At 36.8% G+C, this 20,278-nt stretch overlaps 3 protein-coding genes across 11 annotated transcripts; 2 read left to right on the top strand and 1 right to left on the bottom strand.

Annotated features, from left to right (window-relative positions):
* The first annotated feature begins 505 nt into the window (after positions 1–505).
* EMB2219 (Mitochondrial transcription termination factor family protein) lies at positions 506–7,923 on the top strand. Of its 5 annotated transcripts, none has more exons than XM_020673739.2 (6): positions 506–1,631; positions 2,154–2,559; positions 2,914–3,129; positions 6,361–6,468; positions 6,998–7,278; positions 7,349–7,923. In XM_020673739.2, the coding sequence occupies exons 1-6, from the start codon at positions 868–870 to the stop codon at positions 7,599–7,601; spliced, it is 2,028 nt and encodes a 675-aa protein (XP_020529398.1). In that variant the 5' UTR covers positions 506–867; the 3' UTR covers positions 7,602–7,923. The 5 variants fall into 5 exon arrangements, with proteins under 5 accessions (XP_020529398.1, XP_088707659.1, XP_006854533.4 ...); XM_006854471.4 differs by having other exon boundaries at positions 1,284–1,631; positions 7,004–7,278; XM_088851535.1 differs by lacking the exon at positions 2,154–2,559 and having other exon boundaries at positions 1,284–1,631; positions 7,004–7,278.
* A 1,358-nt stretch (positions 7,924–9,281) lies between these two features.
* On the bottom strand, positions 9,282–19,432 carry LOC105421427 (uncharacterized). Of its 5 annotated transcripts, none has more exons than XR_016044099.1 (6): positions 19,155–19,401; positions 19,028–19,057; positions 14,617–14,698; positions 12,757–12,815; positions 10,958–11,165; positions 9,282–10,854 (listed from the first exon to the last, which is right to left on the bottom strand). XR_016044099.1 is itself a non-coding variant. In XM_020673725.2 (6 exons), exons 1-5 carry the CDS (start codon positions 19,295–19,297, stop codon positions 11,093–11,095), a joined length of 387 nt encoding a protein of 128 aa, XP_020529384.1. In that variant the 5' UTR covers positions 19,298–19,401; the 3' UTR covers positions 9,282–10,854; positions 11,056–11,092. The 5 variants fall into 5 exon arrangements, 1 of the variants encoding a protein (XP_020529384.1); XR_016044100.1 differs by having other exon boundaries at positions 11,021–11,165; XM_020673725.2 differs by having other exon boundaries at positions 11,056–11,165.
* On the top strand, positions 9,449–10,430 carry LOC18444294 (uncharacterized). The gene has a single exon (XM_006854470.4). It carries the CDS (start codon positions 9,449–9,451, stop codon positions 10,370–10,372), a length of 924 nt encoding a protein of 307 aa, XP_006854532.2. The 3' UTR covers positions 10,373–10,430.
* Positions 19,433–20,278: the final 846 nt, after the last annotated feature.

Below are 20,278 nucleotides of genomic sequence, written 5' to 3'. Positions count from 1 at the left end.
TGGATTATTTTTCGAGACAATGAGGTCACTTACACACAAAACTTATAAAATAAAGATCCTATTTATTAAAAACAGACTATTTTTCAGGAAAATGATGTCACTTACCCACAAATATTTGAGAGGGAGCTTCCGATAAAAATTTTGGTTCGAGAGAGGAGTTTACTATGTTTCGACCAGAGAGAAAAATCTCATAAGTTTTCTAAAGTAGGAGTCCTCACCTCTCTAAACTTAAATTCTACTAATATATTATTTTATTCTTTTATTACGTTACAAGTGTGAGCGTTCTCTCGATTTAAATTCTATTAATATATTATTTTATTCTTTTATTACGTTATAGATTTGAACGTTAGCTTACGCTTTAAACGCCTAAAGCCACGTCCTTTAGTGGACGTGGCAAGAGCAAGGAGCAACCAAGCTTTTAAACGAAAAGCTTTGAAAAGTAGAGATGGTCCTTAAAGACCATCATGTTCAAACGAATCATCATGTATTAAAAATTTAATTTCTTTTTTTTTTTTTTTTTTTTTTTTTTGAAAAGTAGAGATGGTCCTTAAGGACCATCATGTTCAAACGAATCATCATGTATAAAAAATTTACTTTTTTCTTTTTTTTTTTTTTCTTTTTTTTTTTTGACATTACCATTTCTACAAGTGAAAATTTCATAATTAAAGCAACAATATATTTTCATAACATTGCAAGGCTTTGCAACACCTAAACTGCATTTTCGGAATAGTTTTGAGGTGTACCTTACTTCAATAGAATAAGGTCCGACACTTTTTACAAATCTCACCCTATTTAAAAAGTAGGATTTGAGTGAAAAGTCCCTTGCTCTATGAAATCCAGCCTCTCTGTTCGGCTACCAATTGTTTGATGAATTGTCTGCAGCTCTCAATGTTTTCCGACTGCCTCGCTTTTCCCAGTCCGGCCAACCCTAAATTCCACCACTTTACCAATTACAACAACCACAAACCCAACACTCTCTCCACCAAACCCCTCATCATCTCCTCCTCATGTTGTTGCTGCTACACCCACAAAGAGCACAGGAAGCGTAGCAATGAGGAAGGAGAAGGAGAAGGAGATGCATCGAGAGTCAATCCTGCTCTCGTCGTCACGAGGACACAGAACGCGAGGTCCATGGCCACAGTCCTCCGCCTCTCCCCATCTCCACCAATATTAGAACCATCATTCTCGAATTCGAACTCGAACTCAAACCGTGATGATGAGAGGGAAAGGCTTCTTTCTCTCCCCCCTCCACCTACCTTTCCAGGCTCCGTCTCCTCTCAAAGGGCGAGAAGCACCACCCCATGCGACGGCAATGGGGACCTCGCCTCAATTTCACTTTCAGAAGGGGCAGAAACCTCCCAAAACAATGACAGCAACATGAGCAGCATGGTGATGCTGAGCCAAGCTCTGGAGATCAGGAGAGAAGCGACCTCCCAATTATTGAAAGAGGCCATGAAAGCTGCCAAGTTCAGCATCACTTATTCGGAGAACCTCACCTCCCACATGGCCGGATTCGTCGACCATATCTTGATTGAGGCTGCTTCTATGAAGAATTGTTCGCCCTCCAACTCCCCCTTCAGTGCGCGTGTCAAGTCATGCCTCAATAATTCTGGGGTGGTTCCCTTGATCAGGTTAGGTTGCTGCTGCTCCTCCTTTTCCTACCATAACCCCCATTTCATTTTTTTGTTGATTCTTACTCTGTGTGTATTTGTTGCTATATGCGAGCCACATTAATATCCATTTATCATTCACTGTACTTTATTTACATTTATCGACTGATACAACAGGAAACTCGTAATTTAGCTCATATATTAGCTTGATCAGATGGTATAGTATGTGTTAAATTTTGCTTAAAGGGTATCAAATGCATAAAGGGGAACTAATACAAGCTTTATCAATAAACACTCTGAAGCTGTTTGCCTTAACTGGCATGAGGCATGATTCATTCTTTATCAAATTCTGGAGTAGTATCATTCAACCACAAGAACAGTACAAGGTTAATTGATTTCAGAGTTCTAACTCTCAGAGGTGTTTAGAAATGTTCCAGAATTGGTGATTGCAGACTGACTTCTGGTCGTTAAGTAGTTGTAAGGAATTCTTTTTCCTTATGTCATACGAGGAGACTAAATATCGGCTACTTGCGATGGATGCAGGTGGCTAAAGCATAATTCCTTGACGTATCCCCAGATAGGGAAGATTATCTCTTTGTCTGCTGGGAATTTGGAGACTCTAAAAACATTGGTCGAGTGGTTGAAGTCAATTTATGTTAGAGGAAGGTCTATAGGAGTGGTGCTTGCCAAAGAAGAGGTTATTTTGAACAGGAACACTAACGAGTTGGATGACATTATCCATTACTTGGAAACTAATGGAGTCCGAAGGGATTGGACGGGTTTTGTTATCAGCCGCTGTCCCAAAATACTTTCATTTACCATGGAAGAACTTAAATCCCGAGTGAACTTCTATTTGGAACTTGGTATGGATGAAAAGGACTTTGGTACCATGGTTTTTGATTATCCTAAAGCTCTTGGTTTTTTTAGCCTGGAAGAGATGAACAGCAAGGTACTTCTCTTACAAACAAGCATCTGTTGCATGATCACATAGATGCTGGGTTTTTATTTCTTCCATTTTTTTAGCTTTCGATGAGACATATCAGTCTCACTTGACTGGGCAGCACTTTCTTCCTCATTATAGCGCTTTTTGTGGTTGTTATAAGAGGTGGATGCGTTGAATGTAGACTTACATTAGAAACTGCACATTTGTAGGCTTTCTTGCATCAATAGGGCATGAATCACCTTTGTAGGCCTGCCAAAATAAGTCATCAAAGCAGTCATGTATCCATATAATGCTGTCCATAAGTGTACACATAGAATTATCGTTAACATGAAAATAATTTCACTTACTTGCTGATCTTAGGTCAACTACCTGAAAGAATTTGGCCTAGGGATGGAAGATGTTGGGAGACTTTTAGCATTTAAGCCACAATTGATGGGCTGCGGCATTGAAGAACGATGGAAACCTTTGGTGAAGTACTTCTACTACCTTGGGATCTGCCGTGATGGCATGAAAAGAATCCTCACAATGAAACCGATGATTTTCTGTGTTGATCTAGAATCTACCATTGCCCCTAAGGTATGGGAAATTCCGATGCCTTGTTTGGCACTTTTTTCGAAGATAATGCATCCAAGTATAAATATTTTCAAAAAAATTCCTTGCGTTGAACCATATGGTCCCATGCATGTGCGATTAAAGAGTACAAAGCAAAAGAGTGGAAAAGAAGAACAGAAATGGAAAATATGAGAGAAAGTGTGAGTGAGGATCTGAAATATAATTTTTATTTGGGTGTGGTTTGTATATGGTTGAGGCCCTAAACAATCAAAGTAAGGCGTACCTCTAAATTGTGTCAAAAGATGATTTTTCAGTAGCAAAATCTTTGTGATAGCCTGAAAATTTATTTTTATCTCTAATTATAAAATCTAAATATTTAAAAATAGTGTAGATCGAGAAAAATCTATAGAGACTTGAAAATGTTGAAAATTGACGGCCCGGATAATACATTATAAGATGCACTATTTTCCCAACTTGAACTCTATTTTTTTTTGCACCTATACATCTCAAGGTTGAGATGATTGATTTTCGGGCCTTTTGACAATCGACCCAACATCTTATAGTGAATTTTTGAGGTACGCCTTAATTTGAGTGTTTAGAGCCTCACCCTTACATAAACTATTTCCTTCTCATTTTAGCCTTTGTCGTGATAAGGCATAGTGTGTGGATATGTTTGTTCCAATGTTTTGGGACCTTCAAATTCTAAACTTGTTCTGGATGAAATAGTTATTCTTCTTTTTCCATTTAATCTGATTGAAATCTAGCCTTTCTTCCAAAATTTGTCATAAAAATCCTCATTCTTTTTTGCAGTGGGTGGAGTTGATGTTTCGGTCATCATTGTCGTATTCCTTTGCCAGACCTTTTAAATTGTGACGAATTTATTTATGGGATCGTATACTATGAGGCCATATATCTTATTACAAGGAGGTCATAATTGCTAGTAGCCATTATATGTCAAATTTGATGGTTTGGGGTGTGGCACGAAATTTGAGAATTTTCTTTTGAACTTTGAGTTAATCAATGACACAACCACCCGTTTGAAATATGACGGACAAGAATGACTGTGACCTCCTTCTATTAAAAGTAAATGGTCTCTTAGTATACTTTTCATTTATTTATTGCTCAATTTTAAAGCATAATTTATCTCCTTTATTTAATGATTAGAAGTTTTCCTCCAAATGATTCAGTGCTAAGAGTTTAGGTTTCCATTCAATTGGAACCAAAGGTTATTTGTGATCCCATGTAACATGTGGAATGTTTTTATGTAGAGCTTGTGTCTTTCTGCTTTTCTCTCTGTACTTCTGTCTGAAAATTAGTAATTCAAACTTGAACTGACTTTGCATAATGTGTTTTTCCAGGAGATGCTCCTTAACAAAAATTGAAATATATGCTATTGTTGTACGGATATGGGTATGCATGTTAGTGTCTAATATGGGTTTGAGGTGTCGGATTCTTCATGCCGTGAAGAAGAGAATTTGGTGACACGGCTACATAGCGAAGAGACAACAACTAAATCCAATAATGTTTTTCTGATATCTTATTTCATGATAAGTCACTTGAAATACTCGAGTATACCTTAATTATCTGAATCCATAGATTATTTTAAAATTGCATAGACATTTTTGAAGTTCGCATGCGTCTTCTCAAAACAAAAAGAACATCGAGTCTCTAAAATGATGTAAGTAATTGTTAATAAACAAGTAGCAGAATCCAGATCTGTATGTGGGTCGATAGTGTCCAACGCGGGTATAGCACCCAAAGAAATGAATCCATGTAACATAGAATAGATGCTATCTTCCGGCTTGTGATCTTTTCCTTTTTATTCTGATGGTTCTTTTATATGATACGTAAAATACACTGTTGTACTCCTTAACTTCAAGACCTTGACTGCACTAAAATTTTGAGTACATCATTGGAACGATCATATATTATCAGAATACCCTGAAACTTAGGCCAAAATAAAACTTCCTGCATCAATGTGATACACCGTTTCAAAGTTACCCACTTCTCTAAACAAATCTAGAAGTTCCAATCTAGTTGTGCGGTTTCGGTATGCTGTGGCGGACCTGGCAAAAGGAGTATCTCACCTAGTATAATATGTGTTGGACCCAATTTTTGAGTTGGTTTTGTACTGCAATACTTCAGAATGCATCCAGAGCCTTGGCAAGCATCCTGACTCGGTGTGGTCATGAAAATCATGGTGGTTCATTCGAAACCCCATGTCATTGGCCTCAAACTGTAACATCACCTCTTAGGACTGATATTGGTAGGCTCTAACCACAAATTCTTGAGTCCCAGACCCAGAGGAGTTTCAAAGCTCTACTTGTTCCAAGCCTTTCGAGAGTGTAATTGGCCATAGGAAATCCAGACTAAACCCCAATTCTCCCAATTAGGTGCCAAACATAAGCCCTAGGCTCCCAAATCTTTTGAAATCCCCTGCCCTGCCCTGCCCTATCCACGAATTTCTAAGCCCCAATTTCATCAATTCAAAACTGTAAATCAGTCCTAAACTCTAGATCTCCCACATATAGTCATATACTTAACATGGATGGCTGTAGATCATATAAATTCATTCAAATCCATTCAAATCACTTCAAACACCTTCTGATGTACGTCAATTCAGTCTCATATGTCATGTTGGGGATCATCCATCCCTCCAACAAACTCTGTTCCACTTCCTTTCACAATAGGTTCCATTCCAATGGCACCTATTGATGTACACCTATATTCTTTTTTTTTTTTTAAGACCTGTAAATTTATTTTCTTTCAAAGATTAGGAAGCAACTAATTTCTTTTATTGTTACCTTTCTTGATTCGCATGTGCATTACCCCTTGGTGGCGTACAGATAGAGCAATATTTCTGTATAATTTTGTCTGGCCCTCTCTTTATTGAATTCTTATATTCAATATTCTTTCCAAATCCTCTGTGGTAATTCTGTTTAAGTTTACTGGAGATTCGTCCTCCATAGATACACTCATAAGCAGACTGGTTTAGAGACTTCACAATTTCCATTTTCCATCTGCATTGCCTTAAGGCCGACTGCTTGTTGTTCATAGTTGTTCATCTGGCATAGAATGTCTCGGGGTAGATGCAGATCTAATGTTAGATGTAGATGACATTGATTCTTTAATGATGTTTTTCTATGATAATGCTACTTAACTCACAAAGAAAATATTTTAATGATATTAGTTCTTTAGGTCTGCAACTCTCCTGAATATTTGCCAATTGATATGTGTTTTCATTTTGTTATGTAGGTACAGTTCCTACAGGACATAGGGGTTCGAGAAGATGCTATTGGGAGTGCTCTTGTCAAGTTCCCACCCTTACTGACATACAGCCTGTACAAGAAAATTCGCCCAGTGGTTTGTTATTGGTTCCCCTGTCGTTATTTAAACCATTATTAAAAATCCAAATGGAGGGAGAGATTTTTTGTTTGGATAAATACCTGCAGACATTATAAAAAAAAAGGGTAAAAATCATTTTTATTTGGGATATGTTGTTTGTTCAATGTTGCTATGTCCTGAAACATCAGTAAGAGCTTTTCATTCTCCATGATGACTATGAGTTTTTATGACTGGAAAAGATGCTCCTAGATTCCAAAGGGAATGTGGTTAATGCCTGAAGTTCTGAATGTTTTCTATCAGGGAAATTCCATTCTTCATGGGCATACGAACTTAAAAATTGAGAAACGTATTGAACCGAATAGACAAAGTGCCTTCAGTTGTTCTCATCTTGATGCAGAACTAAAACGATTACATTTGGACTTACTAGTTACTTTCCCGACATGATCTTGGCGCATGGCAATGTTTATATTCACCATACATAACTGTGGCTATGCTTCATTACTCCATTTTGTCACCCCCTTTTATGTATACGCAATTTATTTTCAAGGTGCAGGTTATATTCTTGATTACAAAAGCTGGAGTGCCCCGCAAAGACATTGGGAAGGTAATAGGCCTTGAACCACAGCTTCTTGGATGCAGCATTGCTGGTAAATTGGATGTTAATGTGAAGTACTTCCTGTCATTGGGCATACCCTTTCAATCATTGGGTGAGATGATTGTTGATTTCCCGATGCTTCTGAGATACAACTTGGATGTGCTGCGACCCAAGTACCGTTACTTGAGGCGAATAATGGTTCGTGCACTACGTGACCTCATAGAGTTTCCAAGGTAATCTCACTCTCTCTATCTCTCTCTCTCTGATTTCAAATGACCATAATCATAAATATAAAAAATGCAGGTTTTTTAGCTACTCACTCGAGAATAGAATAATCCCCCGGCATAAGATCCTCGTTGAAAATAGGATAAATTTCAAGCTGCGTTACATGCTGGTTAGCCCCGACTCTGAGTTCAATAAAAGGGTTGAAGCAGCATTGGATAGGAGGAGGAGGTTTGAATCTGGTAGCATGAGTCATACAAATCATAATTCCATTAGTTCTAAAGAGGTGACAGTTTCTGATTCTCCTGAGATGATTACTTGCTCTTCTGAGTGACACCAGATCATCAAAACGTGTGCAGGCAGTTGCCTATGTATCTCTGAGCAGTGCAGCCCAGGTTTCGATCCCACGGTGCAGTCATTATTTTGCGGCTGTTACTGGCTGTTCATATCTCATAGTCAAAACCAACTATTCCTTTTGTACAGCAGGCCATGTATCCATAATTTTGACAGTGCCATGTTCCTAATGTTTGTGTATCTGTGGAGAGGAGATAAAGGAAATATCTTGTTATTGCATCTTTTCGTTTTAACCGTTTAACAGGAAAACATCATCCATGATTTTTAAGTTACAAATCATGAATATATGCAGTTGTGTCAAAGTCCATCTGCCTCAATACTGTTTCCATGGTGCCGAAATTAACGTAGCCCACCTTTGGGCTCATGCATACGTCCATGAAGGTAGTACGAGGATGCACTTATTCTGATGAATGGGCCTTTCTTGATAGCAAAAAGTTTATATAAGGTTGTAATCCTACATTATAGAAGTAATAGCGTATGTCAAAAATCTAGGGGAAAAGAGTGTTCCAAAGCTGGGGAACCTTCCAATTCATCATCTCAATCATTATCTCAATCTTGAGATGTATAGATATAAAGAAAAAAAGAATTTCTAGTTCCAAAACAATACATCTTGTAAAAAAAATTTCTGGACTTTTTATTTTCAAGGATTTCAAATGTTTATAGATCTGTTGGATTTGCATTGTTTTTTAGAATTATAAATTTCATAATTAAAGTTAGACATAGATATTCAAGCTATCATAAAATTTCTAACATTCAAAGTAACAAAAACTACATCTTCTAGTGAAATTTAGACGTGCACCTTGGTTATTTAGTATAAGGTGGGCACCTTATAAAAGCCTCACCCTTCTTCAAATATTCAATATGCGGATATATATAGAAAGGATCCATGAAATTGCATCTTTAAGGCCAAGTGTTTAGTAACACCAATATTTCAGTCATTTGGAAGTGTTTAACTTGATTCTTCTTGTTGATTTCATTTAAGATGTACAATGTACAGTCAAAATTGTTAATAGAACTGTTCAGAATTCAAAGCCTACTCACTGTCACTCATAGGTTGCATCTCAACATGCCCTTTGAAAACAAATGCGAATGAAGTTTCTTTTGGCTTTATTGTTAGAAATTTCAGAACATTCGAACATTCAATGTAGTTGACTTGATGGAGAAGAATGAGAAAAGGAATAGATTTTGAACAATCGAAAATACTAAAAGAAAATTTTTTTTTTCTATGAGCTCAAAACTTTTAGAAATCTTGAATGTTCAGTATTGATGCTAGAGAAAAAAGCAAAAAGAAAACTAAAAGAGAAGCAATAGGTTGTGTCATCAGCACCTGCTGATATAATCAACCATGCTAACCTTGGTACGGAAGTTATGTATGAACATAATGCTCACAATTTCCCTCTATACTTAACTACTGATTCATTCTACAAATGGATAATACTTTGTCCTAAGTGTATACAAGTCGTTCAAGGACTAGTACCTTTTGTATTACTCTGTTCAATCTAATAGTTCTTTTGTTCATCATTTTTTTCATTCCAATGAATTTATTTACACCACTTCAACATTTCTCATATGGATTGTTCGTTCTTGTTTAATTCACATATTTTTTTCTTTTCGTTTCATGGTGTATACTAATCCATAATTAATGGCGGATTCCACAAAATCATTGAACTTTTCCTTCATTTCTATTCTGTGGGACCATAGGACTATAATAATATTTTATAATGTATAAGGCATCATGACCTGGTATCTAAAATAACCTGTACCTCTCGTGAGAGCGGTCCCCAATACTACTTAGGGTTTGCTATAATATTGTCAACGTTGAAAAAGATGAGGGCCCTATACGTCCCTATATATCTTCATAGGGTAAGTCAGTTATTAGGGTTTTGGGTTCTTGCGCCCTTCTCTCTCCGTCAAACCTTCATGGATGTTGAAGATGCAGCTGATCTTTCCATGCGTCTCTTCTTTGATGATGAAGTAGAAACAGCAGAAGCATTTGAGGACGATAGTAGTATGATGAGAGTTCTTAGGGAGGAGCAAGAGGAGCACCACCTCCGGACCACAAAGTCGTGCTTCACGATAAGGCAGCTCCCCTCGGAGGGCCTCTCATTCCAGCTCTGGCCGGCTGCCTCTGCGCTCGTCTCGTTCTTGGATGATGATGCAAAGGTGGTAGTCAAGGGGAAGAGAATATTGGAGTTGGGGTCAGGGACGGGCATGGTGGGCGTCGCAGCAGCCATGTTGGGAGCCCATGTGACAATGACGGACTTGCCGCACGTCCTTCCCAACCTCTCCTTCAATGCCGATGCCAACCAACGTGCAGTTGAGGTCACCGGGAGAGGTGGATCTCTCCACGTGCAACCCCTCACTTGGGGCCACGACCACGACTGTCACCTTCTCCTTCAAGCAGGTGGGGGTGGTGGGTTTGATATGGTGTTAGGGTCGGACCTGGTTTACCACGACCACCTCTTTGACCCTCTGTTGAGGACCCTCCAATTCTTTGTCAAGGAGGAAGTGCAATTTGTGATGGCCCACCTCAAAAGGTGGAAGAAGGAGGCAGCCTTCTTCAAGAAAGCGAAGAAGCTGTGGGACATTGACCCACTCTTCACTTATCCACCCTTATCATCGTCATCGTCCTCTGGCAGCCGGACAGGGGTCACTATCCATCGCTTCACTGATGCACGAAAGAAAGGACGAACCGCTCAACAACACCAACATAACAAGCCAACAACAACAATCTCATCCACTTCTCCCTAACATCTTAGTCTTCTACTTGTTTCTCAGCTACTCTTGCAATGGATCTTTTTGCCCTTTTTCCCCTCCCTCCACCTTTTGCACCATTCATTTTACTAGCTGGAGAGAGACATAGCCAACACACGGTTCACTGTATCCACTTTCACTCACTAACATAGCCAACAGTCTACTGTGGGACAATAGACTCTTATCCATTAGTACCCATATTAATAGAGAGAGAGAGCATGAGCAGTAAATTGGAGTGACCATACAACGAGGGGAAGCTTTGAGCGTAAGATAAAGAGATAACAGAACAGATAATATAGCGCAGAAACACGGCTTTGCTCCCATTAAACCAAGGGCAAACGATATTTCATGTAGCCTTAAACAACAAATGTCTCTCCCTACTCAAATTGCTTAGCGGTGGAGGTTCCTCAGATCTCAAAGTTCTCTGCTATTTGTGTTTTTCATCTATCCCCACTCTCCAGAAGTTTCCCCGACAGCTCCTGGCATAGCAGAAAAACAAACCCATGATCACATCCCTCAGCAAATTAAAGAGATTGCTTCCAATAAAATAAAATAAAATAAAATAGAAAGTGGATCCCTCACAGTTGCAGGAGAATGGAATTTTAAAGAGATTGCTTCCAATAAAATAGAAAATGGATCCCTCACAGTTGCAGGAGAATCGAATAAAGATAGGAGCAAACATTTCATGTGTCGCTGTGGCAAAATTGGATTGGCGCCTTAAACAATGGCATCCAGAGGACAGGCCCCTTGGCAGAACCTACGTATGCATCTAGTCATGGCAATGTCATAACTGCACCAAATAAACAATAATTGAGAACACTACCAAGACTCACTCTAGAAGACAACAAAAAAAAGGATAATACACACTTGGTCAAAATATTTAGACACAACAAACTTGTTGTTTGGCACATACCATCTTCTCTCTCCTCAACTTTGATGGTAATGGCTTGAGGAGGGCATATCCAATCCAACAAACCACCCTAGCATATTAGAAGTTCTGTCTTCTCTGTCCATATCTTCTAGATATCAAATGATAAGTTCAAAACTTGAGGATTAATGTTTGATTTAGTTTGGTCAATATATACGCTTGTATACTGTATTGGTTAGAAACAGGTTCAGGGGTAGGTTTTTGCCTACTCCTTATATGGGAAAGTGGAAAAGAGATATGAGAGAGGGTTGTCCCCTTTTAGTTGATGATTTTCTCATTGAGTATCAATTTGGGAGAATTACCAAAAAGGTTTTCTTTTCTTCTATTTAATGGGGATGTAGTTATGCAGGAAACAACATTAAGTAACGAAAAGTTGGGAAGCAATATGGGTGAGGGTTTAGGAATGGACTCAAGGCATAGGTGATGAGGGCGGTGGATGCCACAACATGATGCCTTGAGTTCCATTCCTAGTGTGGTAGGGGACCCCTTCCCCACTGATCTACCCAAAAAAAGAATATGCGAGGGTTTTTATCTAATATCAATGGGATTAAAGACAGGGTGGAGGGCCATGCCTGCAACATGCATACTAGATCTTGGTTGTTTGCTATGTGGCTTGGTTGTTTGCTATGTGGCCTCTTAGATATAAAGAAATGAAATAAATGCATTTGCAGATCCAGGTCCTATCCATTAACAATCAAGAACCGGAACCTAGCATATCCACTCAAATAAATATGAATAATCCCTCGTTCTCATTTCTGATATTTAAGGATTCTTTCACACATGATCGTTCTCAAATAGCCATTAAATGTCATGAGGCAGATTTGATCTTTTGATGCCAAATAAAACAATCCATTGTACACTACAGGTTTTGCTGAATGTTCTCAACATACAACCAAATACTGCTGTATTTAGTTACAAACAATACCACTGTAGCAACCAATAAAAACTGATCCAGTATGAGACGATGTCAATGGCCAACCAAAAAAAAAACCATAATAATCTCGCATTTCATTAACGGCAGGAGGAACCTCAAGCTACAAATAAAATGGTAGCTACAGTTACTGTTTCACATAGTTTATATGCAATGCAGAAGTCCTCATCAGTTTTATGGAAACAAATAGCATGTTCACTAGGAATTGTGGACTTGACAAGCACCTCTCAAAGGGTAGTTACTCTGAAACTAAGGTATAAATATCACAACCAACACCATCATATGCACAAAAAAGAGACATCAAGATTGGAACGGAGACCTTACAACTTTCAAAGAAATACTTGAGAGCAAGCATAAGACCTTGCACCATCTCAGTCAAAATAGCATATCAATACTTCTCTCATAACTGCAACATAAACCTTTGGGCAAAAAATAGTAAAAAGATGATGATGACCATTCAAAGCTTTGAGAAGCAGCAAGTTAGAAATAACAAAAACTAGTATATGTGAGCTCTGAATTTACCAGCACTTCAATCTTTGGATCTCTTTTGCCTCTATTTCCTTATCATCAAGTTGATCTAACTGGAAAGCAATAAGAAACAGAAAATAGAATATTGTTACAAAAGCAAAAGAAGACAAAGGTATAGACGAAGGGCTAATAAAAAAATGAGCCACAATTCATCCTAACCAATGCAAATCACCTAATAGTATAAAAAATGGATTATGTTTCTTGGAAAATGATCCTTTGGAATTTTGATCCAATCATAGCAACTGCTTTCATGATGACTACAGTTCCAAAGTATTACACTAGCAACACCAAGGAGGACATAATAATGCTTAACTCTAATATGAGTTTGTAGAAAATGCTCTTGTGGGAGCATACTGTACAACCCTCAGGCCAAATAGCTGAGTGGGAGAATTTTAGTTCAAAATTTTGGGGATCCATATTAAATATCACTAGATGATTATTTTCAAAGAAAAATTTTGAGCTTTTGAACATTTAGATCTTGCCCTCCAAAAATTGGACGGTTCCTGTGCAATCTTGGTCACTCTTCTAGAGATTACATCCCCAAAAATTGGGATGTCAAAAATATCCCTAGCATGAGGTTTGCCCAAGGAAGTAGATAAACAGTATTATACTCCCTTGGGAGAGGGAGTATGAATTCTTTTGTCTTCTGATATATTTTACCAGGGTGAGAATTGGCAAACACGAACAACCTGGCCTAGCTGCTTGGGTAGCCCAAGAAAGTTGACATCCTGACTCCAGGCATAGACTATAGATATGTGGGGGAATGAGAATAATCACCTGCTTTCTTGGTTACATCTTTCCATTTCATGTTCTACGGTTCAAGGGTTCAGTTCCCCATGTTCATTCAGCACAATATATCATTGCTCCCTCAAGCATTTTGACATTAGTGTTGTTGTGCCCATTCCAAAAAACAATAGCTTATACGGTAATTCCCGGGAAATTCATCAAGAAGAATCGTCTATTCACCCCATTCCTTCTCTTGATAAAAAATACATTGATTAACATTTCTACAAACCTTTTATTTGAGGAAAGATGTTCCTAGAAACTAAGGGTTGTGGAGTGTGGGTCAGATCATGTGTTGTGATTCCTAGGGAAAAGGGTCAGGGAGGAATTTAAAGGGTTTCCAGTCAATCAATTCTCAAGAATTGGAGGGGCAAGTGTGGTTGTCCACCTGCTAGAGTTATAAAGCTAACTTTGATGTACTCTGCACGGGAAACCAGGCCTTGCCAAGGTAGGGTATTAGGTGAGGGATGCCAAGGGAGGCTATGACTTAAACGATATGGGAAATTTGCAACATGAACACTTCAGAAGCTAAGTCTGCCGACTTTCATTATGGTTCAGGATTTCATGATATTGATTTCAAGACCTCTAACTGTTATGCATGACCCCTAAAGATGGTAACGTGCAGCATCACCATGGTTACTCATATGCTTGGAGACTAGCGATTAATTGAGGGTTGGATCTATCTGTCTATTGATGTTACAATTCACTAACTCATAATGGATCATGACATGACTGATTGTTTGGCAAGGAGTGTCCCAGTTTGCACTGAAAATGGGGCCTCACCTTGACTTTTTGGGACTCAGCTTTGTTGTCCCAAGGGTCGTTCTTGTTTGTCCACAATTATCTAATAAAAAGTGATGATATATTCATTATTGCCAATCAGAGCCTATTCCAAAACAAAAGAAAAAGGAGTGATGCTAAGACAACTCAAACATTGCATCTTAGCCAAGATGTGAACTCCCAAATACCTCACATAATTAACTTCTGGCAATAATTTACACCCTAATTATGGTTATCATCTTTCAAGCCAATTGCAAAAATCTAAACAACTAGAGGGATAAGGGAAGAGACCTTTTCTTTTTGTTGGATAATGATGGAATCCAAATGAACTTCTGTAAGGTTGTGAACCTGCCAAATTTTGCCCAGTTGCGACCTACATCAAATTGAGTAACATATAAGAGACATCAAGTTATCTATTAAGGTTAATAATAACAAGGGGATCATCACAAAGTCAACAGTTCAAAAAAAAAAAAAAAAGAGAGTCATCCCAATTTGAAAAACAACAATAGATGAGCAACAAAAATAAAAGTTGTATATAAAAAAAAGATTGGAAGTAAGCAAAACTTGTAAACTTCCTTAAGTCAAAAGACTTCCACTAGAAAGACTGGAGATTGTGCAACACAAGTATTCTCCCACTCCAAGCACATCTGTGATATAATGCTGAAGAATGAGGCACGTCAGATTTCTGTAAACAACCTCCTAGCTCACCACCAGTATAATCAGCCAATAACTTGGCAAGAAATAGAATTTTGTTGGTCACTCCACTTTCTTTGGCCACTATCTCAGGTAAGCATAAGCGAGGATACTTAAGCAATGAGCTAAATGTGGCCCAAATCATTTCAAAGAGGAAAAAGGTTTGACAAAATCACAAATCCCATATTTGCAAGATGAAGGGGCTCTAGGCAGAGGTGGTCGAAATGGCAGGTGCCACAAAATGGCATCCAGCATACCAATTTAACCAGGGCCCAAGTATACATTAAAGAAACATATTAATAAATGATTTTCAAATTTTCAAGGTCCTCAAAGTCCATGCTTAAAGGCATGTCTTGAGGAACTGCAAAAACCATTGGAAACCAAGGTTGACCATGAGGAGAAGGTTGATTCATCATGGTGGTAAACATCATAACTCAAGGTTTACGCCCAAAGAAAAGACATAAAATACCTAACTTGTTCGAGCCCAAGGAGAAGGCGCAAACATCCAACCAGATTTAAGCATAATTAAGAACCTAGACTGATGTTCAGTGCAAGTAGCAACATAACAGTCAAGATCCCCATTAGAAGCATAAAACGCAAAAGATAAGATTCTTCAATTATTACTCAAGATGCTGCTCATATCTTCCTACACACTCTACAATCAATATGATTCTGCAAAATAATCCAATTCTCTCAAAATTTATTTTCTTAAACTCACCTGTATTACTATAAAGAACAAAAAGGATGATGAATTTTGATTTTCATATCCGAAATCTTTCTCCCTCCTATTTTCCTAAATCCCTATGTCATCATGATATAGGATTCCTAGCAAAATACACATTCCCATTAAACAACTAGATACTTATCCCAATAAAGTGGGCTTTTATGTTACTACAAAAAGAATACAACCAAAATATAACAGATAGTGTTGATTAATAATTCAGCATCATCATCATTAGAGCCTTTTCCCAATTATTTAGACTCGGCTACACGAAGCTTGGTCTGCCATTTTGCTCTATAAAAGGTCATACCCTCAATGAGGCCATAAGTCCCTCATATTTTTTCTCACTACTTCCAACCATGTCCTTTTGGGCCTACCCCTTACCCTTTTTGAGCCTTCCACTTAAACCATGCCACACCTAAGTTCTCCCGAATGTATTCATTTCAAATTCTATCCCTTCTTGTCTTATCACTCATCCATATCAACATCATCATCTCAACTACACTTATTCTATAGGTAATGTTGTTTCTAGATGCCCAATATTTCGCCCCATAAAAAAAAGCTAGTCTCACAGTTGTCCTACAAGACTTCCCCTTTGCCTTCATTGGAATGCCACGATTATATAAAACTCCAGTTGCGCATCTCCACTTCGCCCACCCAGCTCTAATTCAATGTACGACATCTTCCTCAATCTCTCGATTTTCTTGGATTATCGACCCAAGATATTGAAAGTGCGCACTTTTCGGTATTATCAACTTATGTTAAATAATAATTATCTTGACAAATACACAACTATAAAATAATACTTAGAATCTAAAAAAAAAGTGTAAAAAAAAGATATTGATTCCTATTGTTTATTTATTCATTTATTTGCTTATTTGAATGCTAACTTGGTACCTCGGTAGAAATTAATATACTAATCTTTAGTTTTCTAAAACCTCCCTATTTCTGTATAAATAAAACTATTGTCAAAACAGGAGTTCCAATTAAAACAGCTGGAGTCTATCTTAGCTAAATAGTTTATATTAGAAAAAGCAGAAAGTAATGAGCATATAAAGAATAAAATTAAGTAGAATTATATTAAAAAAAAAGTAAATTAATATAAAGAACTTAAAAAAATAAATAAATAATGCAGTAGATTCTATTGAATAAATAGTAGTAAACTAAATTTCATCTAATTTCTCATATGGAGCATTGTGCGACGCACGTGCTAGCTGTCTTATTCAAAACTTATTCAAAACATCAAATGGTTTTCTATCCATATTCACCTATTCACGGGGATCATCATATTCAAACTAAGGATAAAATTCTTTGTGTATATTGTGGCTGCACTATCAAATCAAGAAAAAAAGATATATAAGCACATAAGGCATAAATTACTCTCTTTGTCATGTTCATATCATCTAAGAGCACCAAAGCTAAGACTCTTGAATGTGGTTTATGCGATAATGGACAGAAGCACGTGTCTGCATGATGACACATGTTCACAAGTTGGTATTGTGAATTTTGTGCCACGATTTTCTTCCTATAAGCTCTCTTACTTAGGGGTAGCTCCAATAGGTGATAAGATGCAGAAAAGTAGACCTAGGTGGTCTAGCCAGGTGTAGCAACCTACAACAGCATCCGTTACGAGGGGTGATTTGGTTCAAGTGGAGGGCTCTAAAAAGGGCATGGGGAAGGCCCAAAAGGATATGGATGGAAGTAGTGAGAAGAGATATGGTGACTTACAGTCTGACTAAGGGTATGGCCCTTGATAGAGTAGAGTGGTGGAACAAGATTCGTACAGCCGACCCCAAATAGTTAGGATCAGTGTTTTGGAAATAGACTGGGGCCAGGTAATCGCCACTGGCCCGAGCCAAGTTACTTGGGCAAGTTCGAGTGGACTCGCCCAAGTCAAGCTTTATATCATCTAATCTAGAGAAAATAAAAAATATTGAAAATAAATATTGAAAAAGAGAAAAATTGAGATTGACATAAAACATAAGTTTTTTTTCACAAAATACTTGTTTTCTTTGTATGCTGTTAACAATTTCTCACAAAATATTTCTTAGCACCAAAAAAATAAATTTGTAAAATCTTGTTTCTTCTCAAAAAACCACGAAATTTCAAGCCAAAAATAGCAATTTACAGCCATGAATCAAACAAATCATCATGAGGTTATCAAACGGAACCAATTTTCAAAAGATTTGGGCAAAAAAGAAGGAGAAACCGATGAGAATGGAATAGATTGGGGTTTGTCATAAAAAACTGTTTCTCACTAGAACCGCGATTTTTCGGGCCAAATCTCTCGACCTCTAGTATTTTATCCAACAAATAATTATAGGGAGATTTCAATGGATTGAATGCAAAACGAGAGAGAAATCCACATTTAGGCGGATTTGTTCAAAATACAGCTATTTTCACCAAAAATCGTTGAATAAATCCCCAGTCATAAGTTTTGATCCAAATTAATCGAAGATATATTAATTTGGATTAAGAAAAGGGAATAATATAGGGTTATAAGTGAAAATTTTGATCCATATTTATCAAAAAGTGTTTTATTAAAATCACCAACAGCGTACACCATGCTGTGTACACCAGACTCGGGCTTAACAAGGACGAGGCCGAGTAACTCAGTAGAGTCCTCCCAAAATTATGGTTGGGATAAACCTCATATGATGGTGATGATGAAGTTCTCTTACTCATTAATCGTTCAGAGTAGTCACTATCTGGCATCATTTCATTTTTGTTATTCAGATAATGAGAAATTACATCCTATGCCAACAAATTAAGCTCATGATTCTTTCCATATAATTTATGATGAACTATAAGTGTGACAATTATGAAATAAACAATAAAATATGTAAGCATTAGCATTTGCAGGATTCCTAAAACATTTCAATGTGAAGTTTCATTGATGATTTTTGTAAATGCAAACAACTATTGTCATAGTTCAATAATTTGATCTTTCATAGTAAGCAATACCAGTAAATACTCATTGTCGATTTCCCGTAAGCAATCTTCCAACAAGACATTAAACACTCACAAAGAACAGTAACAACGATCTACAAAATACTATCAAGGAATTTGTGCAGAGAATGCATCCCCGTTCCCCAAAGAGTGTTTTTCTGCCAAGCGTAAATGCAAGCTAAATAATTCTCAATTCCAAACACACCTCAAATTATCCTGGAAGAAATGATAATGACGCAATAGAAACGCATGCCCAAAAAGAACAGAAATTAATAAGAAATGATGACATGATGTTTACGAGTTATAAAGCGCAAAGCAAGAAGGAATTTCCGAGCTAACATCGACGCAGCTGCTATGCTTTTGCTTTCACTACAACAAAAATCAAACTCTGTGAATCTTTCTCTCTGTCAGGAAGATTCATGTCATGACAGAAATCCAGTCCACCAAAAAGGGTGCGTTTGATTACTTTCTCATAAAGATTCTCCTTGCTGCTAACTTTGGATTTTGAGAATCGCATGGAAACTGGTAGCACAAGAGCTGGGGACCTATTTGATAAATTGTGGTGCAAGTATCTTGATGGAAAAGGTTTATATAAGGTTGCCACACCATAAAATGTAGAATTAAACCTAAAAATCCATCGAAAAGGGTTGTTTTAATATTGAAAAACCCTCTAATTCCTCATCTCGACATCGTCATCTACAAATAGAATCATTACTCATATGAAAAAAAAAACGAAACAAAGATTTTGCGTCCGCATCTCGCAACACCTTATCTAGGCCGTATATTTTTAAATTTATCTAGGCCGTATATTTTTAAAATTATCATATGTTTATAGATCTACTTGGTTTTAACTATTTTAAAATTTTATTATTAAATATGAAAATAAATTTTTAGATAAATTAAAGAATTTTTATACCAAAATTACATGTTAAGATAAAATTTGGAGACGCGTCGTAATTGGATTGTTTAAGATTGCAACGTTATAAAAACCACACCCTTTTGATAAATTGCGGTGCGAGTATTTTTATGTCTTTGGCATTGGGAAAGCTAGTATATATATTAGAAAAAAGTTTATATTATATATCTAGGAAAATTGTTTCTACATATGCAGTCCAGAAAGTCTAATGCATCTATCTTTAAGATCGATGCAAGATGGTGTTCCATCTAAAAACAATAGAAACTTACTGTCCAAATATTTTCTTACTAGAATTATTATTTTGAGTTTTAAAATTTTATTTATTTTTTCATATTCATGATCTCCATAATAGAAATTATATGCCCTTAAAAATTAAATCTTAAAATCCATCTCAAAAATAGATTTATTAAGAGACCCGCATTTCTACATATGAGAGCTTGACCGCATAGAAATCGGGTCCTTATATTATATATAGAAAACTCTTAAATTAAATTAAATTAAATTATTTTATATTATTATAATATATTATTAATATTGTAGTATTATATATATATATATATATATATATATATATATATATATATATATATATATATATATATATATATATATATATATATATATATATAATATTATTGTAAAAAGCTAAAATGATAATGATGATGATGGTATAT

Source organism: Amborella trichopoda, chromosome 11, assembly GCF_054954075.1.
Source record: "Amborella trichopoda isolate Santa Cruz 75 chromosome 11, AtrichopodaSantaCruz75HAP2 v2.0, whole genome shotgun sequence".
In the NCBI taxonomy this organism is placed as follows: Eukaryota; Viridiplantae; Streptophyta; class Magnoliopsida; order Amborellales; family Amborellaceae; genus Amborella; species Amborella trichopoda.
This window is presented reverse-complemented; position numbering and strand designations above follow the sequence as displayed.

Excerpts from the sequence above, each read along its gene's own strand:
- LOC18444294 (XM_006854470.4), top strand. The coding sequence starts at position 9,449 with ATGAGGGCCCTATACGTCCCTATATATCTTCATAGGGTAAGTCAGTTA.
- LOC105421427 (XM_020673725.2), bottom strand. The coding sequence starts at position 19,297 with ATGGTGTGGCAACCTTATATAAACCTTTTCCATCAAGATACTTGCACC. Across the intron at positions 19,058-19,154 it reads AGGAGAATCTTTATGAGAAA|TGAAAGCAAAAGCATAGCAG; the intron begins GTAATCAAACGC and ends TTTTTGTTGTAG. Across the intron at positions 12,816-14,616 it reads TTATCCAACAAAAAGAAAAG|TTAGATCAACTTGATGATAA; the intron begins GTCTCTTCCCTT and ends ATTGCTTTCCAG.
- EMB2219 (XM_020673739.2), top strand. The coding sequence starts at position 868 with ATGAATTGTCTGCAGCTCTCAATGTTTTCCGACTGCCTCGCTTTTCCC. Across the intron at positions 2,560-2,913 it reads TGGAAGAGATGAACAGCAAG|GTCAACTACCTGAAAGAATT; the intron begins GTACTTCTCTTA and ends TGCTGATCTTAG. Across the intron at positions 3,130-6,360 it reads AATCTACCATTGCCCCTAAG|GTACAGTTCCTACAGGACAT; the intron begins GTATGGGAAATT and ends TTTGTTATGTAG.